This window comes from Psammomys obesus, unplaced genomic scaffold, assembly GCF_907164565.1.
Source record: "Psammomys obesus unplaced genomic scaffold, mPsaObe1.curated_primary_1811, whole genome shotgun sequence".
Taxonomy (NCBI): domain Eukaryota; kingdom Metazoa; phylum Chordata; class Mammalia; order Rodentia; family Muridae; genus Psammomys; species Psammomys obesus.
In genome coordinates this window covers 64,616,071-64,628,601 of record NW_026585504.1, presented here as the reverse complement: position 1 = coordinate 64,628,601, position 12,531 = coordinate 64,616,071, and the positions used below count along the sequence as shown (strand labels likewise).

At 42.2% G+C, this 12,531-nt stretch overlaps 1 protein-coding gene across 4 annotated transcripts in view; it reads left to right on the top strand.

Annotated features, from left to right (window-relative positions):
* Window positions 1-12,531, top strand: part of Nckap5 (NCK associated protein 5) — a 698,576-nt gene that overhangs the window by 671,817 nt on the left and 14,228 nt on the right. For 3 of the 4 annotated variants that reach the window (XM_055602004.1, XM_055601990.1, XM_055601996.1), the window contains one exon: window positions 4,139-4,275. The exons of the other annotated variant lie outside the window; for it this stretch is intronic. In XM_055602004.1, coding sequence (XP_055457979.1) covers window positions 4,139-4,275 — 137 coding nt within the window. The remainder of the gene's footprint in view (window positions 1-4,138; window positions 4,276-12,531) is intronic. 4 annotated transcript variants of the gene reach the window in all.

Below are 12,531 nucleotides of genomic sequence, written 5' to 3'. Positions count from 1 at the left end.
ATATATATATATATATATATATATATATATATATATATATATATATAACAACAACTCCATATAGAATATAGAATATATTGAATATAGGTGCTGGAGAGATGGCTCAGCAGTTCAGAGTGTGAGTTCGTTGTGTTGCTCTCCTTGTGGAGCTCCTGTCCTCTCCAGGTCTTTTGTCTCTGACACAAACTGATTGGCCTGCTCTCTGATCACCTCCCCCTGAGAGGGGAGCAGCCTTACCAGGCCACAGAGGAAGACAATGCAGCAAGTCCTGAGGAGACCTGATAGACTAAGATCAGATGAAAGGGGAGGAGGACCTCCCCTATCAGTGGACTGGGGGAGGGGTATGGGTGGAGAAGGGGGGAGGGCAGGAATGGGAGGGGAGGAGGGAGGGAGCTACTGGTGGGCTACAAAGTGAATAAACTGTAATTAATAAAAATAAAATAAAATAAAAAGTGTGAGTTGAGCTCCCAGAACCTTCACTGGCGGCTCACAGCTGCCTGTAACTACAGCTCCAGGGTTCCTGACACCCTCTTGTGGACGCTGCAGGTACTGCACTCATGTGCACATACCTGCAGAGTCATATCCATATGCACTATTAAAACTAAGAGAAATCTTTTTAAAAGGGATACATATTTATATAGAACAGTTCAGCCCCCAGAATTGGTAGTCCTGAACTGCTGTGTGCCGTCTAAGCAGAAACTGTAGGTCTTCTGGTACATCTCTATCCCGTTCTGTACATTTACATGCTGCTGAGTCACAGAGACTCGGTTTGATGGATCAGCAGCGGAGTGTTTGTTGACTGCAGAGGAAAGGGGCTCACCTTCCCAGGGAGACCTGCCTGCAGTCAGTGCAAAGAAGCGTTTATGACCAAAGACAAGGCCAGGCTGAGGGTCAACGCTTTTTTCATTGTTCCCTCGATTAAAAATATTTATTGTGGACCAGGATGGTGCTCAATAATTCTTAACATGTGTAGCTTCTCTGGCTCTGGCAATATGTATATAAGCACATGAACTAGGAAGCTGAAAGCTTTTGTTTATGGCTAGAAGATCAGAAAAGAGCCGCAATAGGAGGTAATATTATGGGTTTCTAAGACATTAGAAGAGAAGGCTATTAATTAAACATGTTGGAATGGATGTTTCAGACTGTTCCTGTGACTAAACTCTCACACAATAATAGCAACGGCCAAGGGGCCTCATCAGGACTCACGATCCTTCCAAGCCAAGGTTACATTTTTAAAGGCCGTAATGCATATTATTTTTGAAATAAGTGCAGTGTTAATTAATGGCACAGCCTCTAGAGCTTCAGGGGCGAAATCTTAGTCATAGATTATGTGCTCTATGCCTGAATAGTCACATGTGTGACCTCAATTCGGCAGCAGGCTGCCGAATAGACTCCATGATTAAACACTGTCATTATAACAAATTGAATAGAAACCACAAGCTTTGAATTGCTTCATAAGAAGGGGACAGGAAGGAGATTGTTCTGATCTTGCCACTTACATTCGCTTCGTCCAAATCCCAACGGTTGTATCTTAATTAAATTGTCACAAAGAGTAGTAAAAAAGTAGTATATGGGAGAGAGCGAGGTGAGCAGGCAGGAGGCCATGCTGGGGTCACCCATCCCGAAGTTTCCTGTCCATGGCATCCATGGAAGCAGGGCTGCTTTCTGATGCTTTTCTCTGTGACCATTTGTTAGGTGACAGTTGTGCAGTGCAGACATTTCAGGAGCAAAAGGAACATGGGATTCCATTTCCTTCCTTCGCAGCAGCCACTTCCTGTGTGATGTACACAGTGGAACATGGCCTTTTTCGTATCCCTGTTTCACACATAGAGGCATCATGTTAACAGTGTTGATGAAAGCATAACGAACTACCTCATTTCCTCACCTGAACAAATTGATGTGGAGGGCTGTGTGGTGTGTTCTGATGATAATTGGGGTTTTTTTAATTTAATTTTTAAAGTGTTCATGTAAGTAGATAGCATGTGTGTGCTTGCTCTTCCTCATCCTCCCTCTCCTATTTTTCCTTGCCCTTCTCTCTCCTATGAGTCCCCTTTGGCCACCTAAATACTTTTCCTTCTATTTTTATACCATGTGTAAACACACGATTTTGTATAGCTGTGTAAAATCTAAGAACTACACATGAGAGGAAACATTTGATGTTCGTCCTTCTGAGACTGGCACAGTTGGCTTAATATTTCTTTCTGTTTGCATTATTTTCCTAAAAATTATTTATTTTAATTCTTCTTATTAATGTTTTTAATGGATGTATCATATCTATATCTAAGTGTATATATATATGTATGTATGTATGTGTGTATGTATGTATGTATGTATGTCCATATAGTGTGTGTGTGTGTATATATATATATATATATATATATATATATGCCACAATAGGACATTCACTTACAGAATACCTTCCTTCATCATTCCAAAAAGAGAGTTACCATTAGGATCCTTCAGCTTCAACTATGAACACATGAAAACTATGTTCAACTTCACTAGCCACGAGAGAATTGCAAGTCAAAACACATTATTCTATCCCATACTGGTTGAAATAACAGTCATTAAAAAAAAAATAAGTAACAACAAATGCTGATGAGGATGTAGGCCAGAGGGAGCCTATACACTTCAAATGGAAATGTAAATAGTTCAGCTACTATAAAAGTCAGTATGGAGATTCATAAAAATCTAATAAATCTTCCATATGACCCGGTTATACCACTCCTGTGTATCTCTCCAAAGGACTCCAAGACAATACTCACGGAAACCTTTGCAAATCCATTTTGCAGCCATAGTTACAAGGGCGAAGTTATGGAACCAGCCTCTATGTCCATTGACAGAGCATGAGTAACAAAAATGTGGTGTGTCTACACAGTGGACTTTTTTTCACTTACAATGAAAAGCAAAGTCGTATCATTTGCAGGAAAAGACATGCAGCTTTAGATAAGCATACTAAGAGTATGAAGCCATTCTCAGAAAAGAAAATGTCCTGTTTCTTGTGAGTTGTGGGTCATAGATTTTTATGTAGATACGGGTCGTGTGTGTGTGTGTGTGTGTGTGTGTGTGTGTGTGTGTGAGTGTGTGTGTGTATTGAAAGTAGAAATAAGACTGAAGGGATACAAAGGGAACTAAGAAGAGTGAGAGGAGGCTGGAAAAGGTGAGTAGGGAAGGAGGGAAGTTCAGGGAGGAATATGCTCAGCATAATATATATACATGCATATATATTATATATGTAATGTACATGTTTTTTATATATTATGTAGACATGCATATGTATATATATACAGGCACAGAGCTTAAAAACAAACAACAGCTAAGGAAAACAAGGATGCACTGCTCAGTGATGTTTAGGAAAAGCTGAGAAGTCAGATCCTGTCCATGGAAATCCATTAACTCAGTGAGGATCTAGAATCAGCCCTCTGATTAGTTCTTTTCTCTTGTTACTGTCATAAGACACCCAGACAGAAGCAGCTTCAGAGAGAAAGGATTGGTTTGGGTTCACACTTCCACAGCAGTGGGGAAGACATGCAGCTGGCGGGGAAAGGAGGGCAACAGGAGAAGGAGGCTGGCTGGTCACGTTGCACCCACACTTGGGAAGCAAAGAGAGAACAGGAAGTGAGGCCAAGCTATGGAGCTTCACGGTCTCTTCCTGGTGACCCACTTCCTCTAAGTGAGGAGCAGCCTTTTTAAAGGTTCAGTGACCATTCCAAACAGCATCACCAGCTGGGGACACTTCACGTTCAAACCCCAAAAGCCTCTAAAATATGCTCCTTACTTGTTAAAAATTTGTTAAAAAAAATATGATTTGAAAAATAGCCATAGTGATTCCTAATAGTTTGCTTGCTGAACCCTTTTTAATGTGGAAAGCCTCAACCTGTTTTGAAAGATGTCAGGTCCCAGGGAAATATGCTTTAGGTCTCCTCTGTAGGTATGTGTACACAGTTCAAATATTTGGAAAACACAGATTCACACAGAGTACAGAATGTCAGGAGACCCAACTTTCCCTGTATTCATACCTTTATATTATTTTTAAATGTCTCCCCTCCTCCTTCCTAAACTTGCCAAAGGTCAATGAAAACATGTTTTTTCTTTTTTTTTTTTCTTTTCTTTATTTAATATACCTTTCTTCATGTAGGAAAAACCAGTTTCCAAAAGCAGAATGGCGCAGAGTCAAAGACCCAGGCTGGCCCATCATTTGAATATGCTGAGGACACAGTGGCAGGAGAGCCCCTTTCAGGGTGGGGGAGTGAAGATGCTACCACGGAGACCCAGGTGAGGGGGTGCTATCTACCTGTCTGTCCTAATTGGAAAATCTGATCTCTTTGAACCCCGTAGAGATAGATTTCATTTTAAATCAGATCTTGCATTGGTTTGCCAGGTCTATATCAGTTACTTTTCTCATCTCTGTGATATAAAACACCTGACAGAAATAAAGTAAGGGAGAATAGGTTCATTTTGGCTGAGTTTCAAGGGATTTTCAGTCCAAGGTAGTAGGAAGACAGGGTGGAATGGTTCCTTTCCAAGGCAGCAGAAGCTTACTGCTACAACTCCTTCATCTGGTGGCAGCTGAGAGGCAAAGAGAGAGCTAGGCTGAAACCAGAGCTGGGCTGAGTCTTCCAGTAGCCACACACATCACCCGAAGAACCACCTCCTTCATCCAGGCTCCACCTCTGAAACACTTCATAGCCTTCTGTTGCATTCTCATTTCCATTTCTGTGACAAAAGCAACTGTGGGAGGAGAGGGTTTATTGGCCTCCAGTTCCAGATGCTCATCGTTGCAGGGAAGTCAAGGCAGGCAATAAAAGAATTCTCCTATCTGTAGGGCAAAGAGAGAGTAAAGGATCTGCACCTTCTGGCATCTTCCTTGCATCTCAGGCTGCTCAGGATCACCTGCCTAGGGAACGCTGCTACCCACAATAAGTGGAGTCTTCTTGTATCAAATTAACAATTAAGGCATGCCCACAGACTAGCTTTTTCTAAATAATTCCTGATGGAGACTCTCTCCTCAGGTAATTCTAGGATCTTTCAAGTTGAGTTAACTTTAACCAGCACACTCCTCAGAATAGCAACAGTGGACATGGTCACGTAGGGTCCAGTGCACATTCAGTTCATAACAGCAGAGAATAGCATCTATGTCTCAACCTCTATCCAGAATTAACACTAAATTGAAAGATTATACAGATAGCAATTGCTTACTTCTTAAAGGCCATCTTCCTCTTGGGGGACAAAAAGAAAGTTATATTAGGGAAAATATAACTTTTCTTGGTAAGCTTCTGTGTGAGTGAACCATGTGACCTGCTTTTCTCATGACTTCTAAGAAGCAAGGAACAAAGAGATAGGCTTCAGATCAATAAGATATTCTTATTTGTTCTACAAACATCTCTCGTTGCATCATTAAGATGTTTCTGATGTCCCAGGGTGGATTCCAAAAAAACAAGCAGCAGATCACAGTGTGTTAAGAGTTCATCTGTGAGGGAATGCTGACTGACAGAGCTCATGTAGCCCAGACCAGCCTTGAATTCATTATATAGTTGAAGATGACCTTGAACTCTTTCTCTTTCTGCCTCTGTCCCCTGAGTGCTGGGATTACCGGAGTATACCACCATACCTGGCAAATGTGGGCCTGGGAATGGAACCAGGACTTTTTGCACTCTGATCAAGCTCTCTACCAGCTGAGCTACATCCCAGCCCTGAATATACATACTGTTAAAATGGTTTTGTGATTATAATATAATTCATTATTTCCTCCTCTTTTTCTTCCCTCCCAAACTCCCTTGCTCCCTTTTCAATTCATGGCCTCTTTTTCTTTAATTTCACATACATACATATATATATATGTATGTATGTATGTATGTATTTTTTTATTTATATACACATACCCAAAATACATACATATAAGTAACATTATACAGACTGAACAGGTTATATTTATATATTTATGAACATACATATTTTTTAGTACTTAGAATGATTTTTCTTTTGTCTGTTGCTTCACAAAGAAAGCTAGTCAGAAAGGTTGTACTTCACAAGCCTGCTGTTCTTAATGGTGCAAATGGCCGACTGAGAGTCATCACAGCCCATCAGCTTGCTTCTCTGCATCCTATCAAATTCGACAAAACAGGCCTCCTCCCTAAAACCTTGCTCACTGTTCATAAAGGACCAATGTACACACACAGCTTTCCTTCCAGGGTTGCTTTCTTTTGCTTGACTAAAAACATTAAGAGCCCGCTTGGTATCATGAAGTCTGCCCACAGACGCAAGATTTAGGAGCTCAGTAGGTGGCCCAGTGGGTGAAGGAACAGAGAAGGCATTTTGTAACTTTGTTTCCACTGAGCTACCTACCCACTCTGAATTGCCAAGTGGAGAAGAACAAATATTTCTTCCCCGTGATAACAATCAGGGACTTGGGCACTTGTAAAGGTAGGCACAGAGGAGATGGAGAAAGGGGCCAGCCAATGGCTCCCTGTAAGCTGAAGGCAGGACTGCTGGAGAAAGGAGAAATATTTTCTTCATTGGGGTAGCCAGTGCTAAGCGACCAGTAACTAAAGCAACACCAACTCCTGTCGCTAAGTCCTCAGCCATGCATCTCTGACTCAGGCTCATGTAAGAAACCCTATTTAAAACCAACAGATTGGGGAGGGGAAACATGCTAGCAAAAGGGGGACTTGTTGGGACGAGGGAAAGGAGTGAGAGGGGACAATAGAGGGTTGGGGTGAATATAATCAAAGTGCATTAAATACATGTGTGAAAATGCCACGGTAAGAGCCATTATAGGTAAGTAGTTTATGCTAATAAACAAGAGCAAAATATGCTGCAGGTGAGCTCCTGACTTATCTCAGTGGCCACCACTCACATTTATCAACCCTTCTGCTAGTCAGCTCTCTGTTATTGCAACAATAACAATGCAGCCACGAAGCCAAGCAGGGTGGCACACACCTGTAATCCCAGCTACTCCAGATGTCTGGGCTGAGGGGATCAAGAACTAGAGCACAGCCTCAGCTCTTAAGAGACAGGTTAAGACTGTCTCAAAACTGGAGTTCTGGGCTAGGGTATAACTCAGTGGTAGGTATAACTCACTTGCCTAATACATGGGACGGCCAAGCATTTAATTCCAATACCAAAGTCATCATTATTGTCAATTTGCAAGGAAGAAGTGTCTTGTCCTTGATAAGTTGGGACCATGGAAGAGCAACACACATGCAGAAATCATGGGGTAAGGCAATACTGCCTACCTCATCGTTGGGTGCAAGAAAGAGGAAGGAAGTGGCTCACTCCTCCTGATTGTTAAGGCCTGGCTCTAATGACTTCACACCTCAGTAGATACCACCTTTTGAATATTTCCACCAGCTCCCAACAGCACCCAACTGGGAACCATGCCATTGCCACATGGGCATTTGAGAGACAATCCAGATCTAAGTCAGCACTAGCCCTGCCAGCTTAGGAAAACAAACATTCAAGCTGAACTCGTCTGTTCTCCGTAGAAAGCTACCCTGCCTCCCAGGCTTCTCATCCCCACTGACTGCCATGCACCTTAGAAATCCCAGCAGTGTCCTCGGCTCTTCATTGTCTTTCCCATTTTGTCTATTCCAAAGTCCTGCTGGCTTCCCTCCCACATATGTCTCAGATCTTCCTTTTATTCACCTCCTCTGCCCTTAGCACAGTCCAAGTCCTTAGCTGGCTTACATGGCTCCATTATCTCGCCCCTATGGGTCCCATGTCCCAGTCAGTTCGCTACCCACATCACCACCAATGCACTCTTCCCCAAATGCGGTATACCACCCACCACATGGTCCCTTTGCTTAAGCTCTCCAGTACCTCTTCCTTTCTCGCAAAGCCAAGCATCCCAGGAGACCTGACCTCCAAGCGCATCAGCGCACATCTTTTTGTACGGCGACCATACCACAATAAAGTAGATTTTCAACTTTAGTTTTATGTTTTCATGCATTTATATATTTTATGATGAGCACTTTCCTCCTTGTTTACCCTTCCTGCTTTCACTTCATGTATATATACATGGTTTTATATCTTCATATAAAACCTGAGAACCATAACTAAGAGAAAATATGTATTTGTCTTTAAGAATAGCTTCATTTACTTAGTGTGATCATCTCCAGATGCATCCATTTCCCTACAAATGTCATAACTTCCTTCCTTTTTATGACTAAGAAAAAGTCCATCATGAATGTATACCACAGTATCCATTTCTCTTTTGCTGAACACCTAGACTAGCTCCGTAACTTAGCTATAATGAGTCATGCTACAGTAAGCACAGATACCTTACATATCTCTGTGCTATGATAATGTAGAGTCCTTCGGGTAAATACCAAGAAATAGCATAGCTGGGTCAGGTAGTAGTTTCCACTCTTGTGTTTTGGAGAACCTTCCTTAGTGGCTGACTAGTCTACATTCCCTCAGTGGTTTTTAAACAAACTGCAAGAACAAAGTTCTTGTTCCCCCTCTGCCCTGGGGCTTTGCTGGGGAAATGGGATTTTTTTTTTTTAAGCTCAGCCACTTAGCACACATTTCCCTGTAGAATGGCAGGAGGATACTACAGCAGGGATACTCATATTTGCATAAAAATTGGCTCATCTGAGGATCATGAGGCTAAGTATATTTCCTCTGTTCCATTTCTACGGAAGATAATGTTTATTCCTCCTTGAATTCCTTCACCCTGCTAATACGGCATGGCAGGGAATGATTTGCATTCCAGTCTACAGACTCTAGCATAACTATTGAGACTGACAAATCCACTCTGAAAGGCCAGTGGCTTCTTCTTCAGTTTTCTCATTCATTCCTCATAAGAACTTCATACAAGAGATGTTCTGTCTTGATTTTATAGATGAGGAATCCAGGCACCCCTAGCCTGACATTGATTGCTCAGGGTTCACCAAGCTGCCGTCAATTACAGGAATCTCAAAAGGGGTTGAGATTCTGTGTCCCTTCTGGAAAAAGATAGTGTCATTACTTAGAGAAAGACCTCATGCAAAATCTGATATGCTTTAAAAAAATAATCTGCTTATTGAATAAATAAATGTCTGGCTAATGAGCCATGTTCATTGATGTTGATTAATACTGATTATAAGATACACTTTATAATGGCGTTCTCAGTTATTTCTGGTAAAACAATACTTTTAGCTGTAGACCATGGTCAATCAAATGGCCTCCTGACCAGTGGGTCACAAAACAAATTGAAAAGACATGAGCCTGAGAGGTTTGTGGTAAGGAGGTAGGGGAAGACAGGGTTGTGGGAGATGGGAGAGGGTGGGTGTGAAGATGTTCACTAAGTGTCGTATCCGTGTGTGAAATTGTCTAAGAACGTGTTTTTAAGATTGAAGCTTATTTTTATTATTATCTTGACCCTATCTACCCCCAAACTCCTCCCAGGTCCAGCACTCCTCATTACATGCTCCCCCACCCCATTTCCTACTGCCATAGAAAAATAATGCCTGCCTACCATGTACTCTAGGGTATCAGGCCACCCACTGATACCCTGGAGTGTGGTTAAATTACAAGGGACTACACCTTAACCAAAACAAACAACTGTCTTCTCTAGAAGCCACCAACGGTCCATACCTCCTCAGTTAGGGGAGGAGAACTCTCTCCAGAACCCTCTCCCACTCTGTGCTGGAACATTTACTGGCTTGCTCTTCTGGAAGCAACATGAGCTGTAAGTTCATGTCCAGAAGACACTGTTTTGCTCTAGGCCTCTCCAACCTCTGCCTCTCACAATGTTTCTGCCCTTTCTGGTATGGTGACTTCCTTACTTTATGTCTGTAAGTGTTTATGTGTATGCATACGTACCAGTGCGAGCAATTGCACATGGAGGTCAGAAGAGCATGACAGATCCGTTGGGACTTGAGTCACAGAAGGTTATGAGCCACTCTGTGGCTATTAGGAACCAAGCTCAGGTTCTCTGCAAATGCAGCAATTGCTCTTAACCACTAAGCCTTCTCTCTAACCCCTCAAGTAAATGTTAATTAGAAAATATTATTTGTATTTGTATGAAAATAAGAATTTCCCAAAATAATATTTAAAATTTTTATTTTAAATTATTATGTTTACAAAAAAAGTAAAAAAAAAAAATATTATGTTTGGGAATGTATCTACTTAAGTCCTTCTCTAACCAGAGCCCTAAAGTATACTCTGGCTTTTCTCTGCCTCCCCACACTATTTCTTGTCATTTTCCCATATTAAACTAGACACACTGAGGGCTGGAGAGAGATGGTTCAGTTGGAAAAGGGTTTGCCATGCAAGCATGAGGACCTGAGTTCAATACCTAGAACCTGTGTCTTAAAAAGCAAACAAAACATGGTACTTTAAAAGTCTTAGAACTGGGGAGGCAAAGACAGGAAGATCCCTCAGGATTCCTGACTGCCAGCCTGGCTCCTAGGTGTGCTCCAAGCCAGTGAAAACCCTGTGTCTAAACACAGGGTGGACAGTTCCAGTAGAGCTGAGGTTGACCTCTGGCTTACACACGCACACATACTCTTGCATATATGTAATTACATGCATTTATATGAAACCCCCCACAAACAAACATAGCCATATGCACATACACAATTCCTTCTTCAAATCAAACCTACTGGGGTCTACAGATCATCACAGTGTGGGGCTCCTCTGAAGAGCATTTACTCCCTGCTTCTCACCACACATGTTACACAAAATGCTGTGGTTAGGAGAAATGAGCAAAGCTTTGGGACTGGATTTTCGTGGCCACCTGACGGTGCTCACCTCATCAAGCCCTGGTTTGCTGAACAAGAAGTACATTTTCTTCACTTCAAGGTAATTACATCCAACAAATTACAAAGAGCTGGGCCAGTTGAGTTAAAAACAATTGGTTTTGCAGTAATTAGAAAAACACAAGGAAATGATGACTGTGGAACAATATTGAAGGGGACGCTGAGCGATGAGGACCCTGGCTCCCAGTTCATTCTTCAGCTTGAATATTTAGAGATTCACAACTAATTATGCAGAGATGATGAATTTTAAAAAACTCTGCCATCACGCCTTCCCAAGGCCAAAGGCTGGCTATTAATAGAGCTATACAATTTTGCTGTATTATAGAGAATTCACACAAAGTTGCATCTATTTTAAAGTGCTCATCTGGGATATTACTTAAAGATGATGAATCTGTAATGTGCAGAATCAGCATTGGATTAAACTAAAATCCAAGCTCATCACAGTCACTCCAGATTTCCCCAAACAGATCTGCTGTTTAAAACAGACACCAAAGGTAAGAGCTTTGTTCAGGGCTTGAACTCAGGTCCTGTGAGGGTGGTGACAGGAAGATCCCTGCAGCTTGCTGTCTCCTTCCATGTGTGCCGATATTATCGGCATGCACCAGCACACAGATATTTTTTTACCATTATCATTTTTAAATCATATGTATTTATGATTTATGTCTCTTTGTTGTGGGGTGTGCACATGAGTGCAGGTACCTTCAGAGGCTAGACACACTGGGTACTCCTGAAGCCGCAGTTACAGATGTTCGTAAGCCACCAGATGTGGGTGCTAGGAACCAAACTTGGGTCCTCTAGAAGAGCAGGACTGAACCCTCTCTCTAGTACACACACACACACACACACACACACACACACACACACACACACTCACACACACATTCATCATGTCTTTATCTTAACTGCGCGCTCTGAGGATTGAGCTCAGATCTTGATGCTTACAAGGCAAGCTCTTTATCAACAGCCATCTCCCCAGGCCGGTTTGCTTTGTTTTTGGTAAGTCCTCTCCACCTTGAAGTGAAAGAACATGAGCACTGACATGCAGGGTTTTGTTAGCTAGCATGAAAGTGGAGGCTGACACATGTAAAGTCCTGACTGTAACCAGCAATCTTCTCTGAGACCCTCACCAGCACCAGGGGCTCCAGTTTCTCTGCATCACCATTTAGGGACCTTCAAAAAACCAACTGCCTTTCAGCTGTTCACTTTGAATCTATGCCTTGCTGAGGTTTGATGTTTCCGGTGGCCCGGGGTGTCACACACAATAATGAAACAAACAAAAGCAATCCAGCCAGCTTCCCCAAGTCATGTGGTCAAGAGCTAGCTATCAGAAAGAACCCACTGTGCCCTCAGACAGGCTGCAGAGGGGAAGCAGCGACATGACCTGCATTTAATTACTTGAGCAGCATGCGCATCGTGAGGCCCTTAAGAAAGCAAGCGCAGTGATGGACAGAATGAGTTTACCCTCCTGTCCAAAGAGCAACATGCCGTAGCAAGGACATCACTCAATTAAATTGGACTGCAGGAGATGAAGGAGATGGAGGCAAAACCTAGGAACTCTAATGAGACATTGGAGGGAAACAATGCAAACCCCCTAGAGTTTGTCCCTTTTGATGGGCATTCTTGACCCCCTGTCAGTACCATAGCACCTCCAGTGCTTCCCAACATTTAAAAAGGAGCTTTTAAGAACGTTTGTATGTATGTATGTATGTATGTATGTATGTATGTATGTATGTATGTATATGTATACTTCTTTATATATATATGTGTGTGTGTGTGTGTGTGTGTGTGT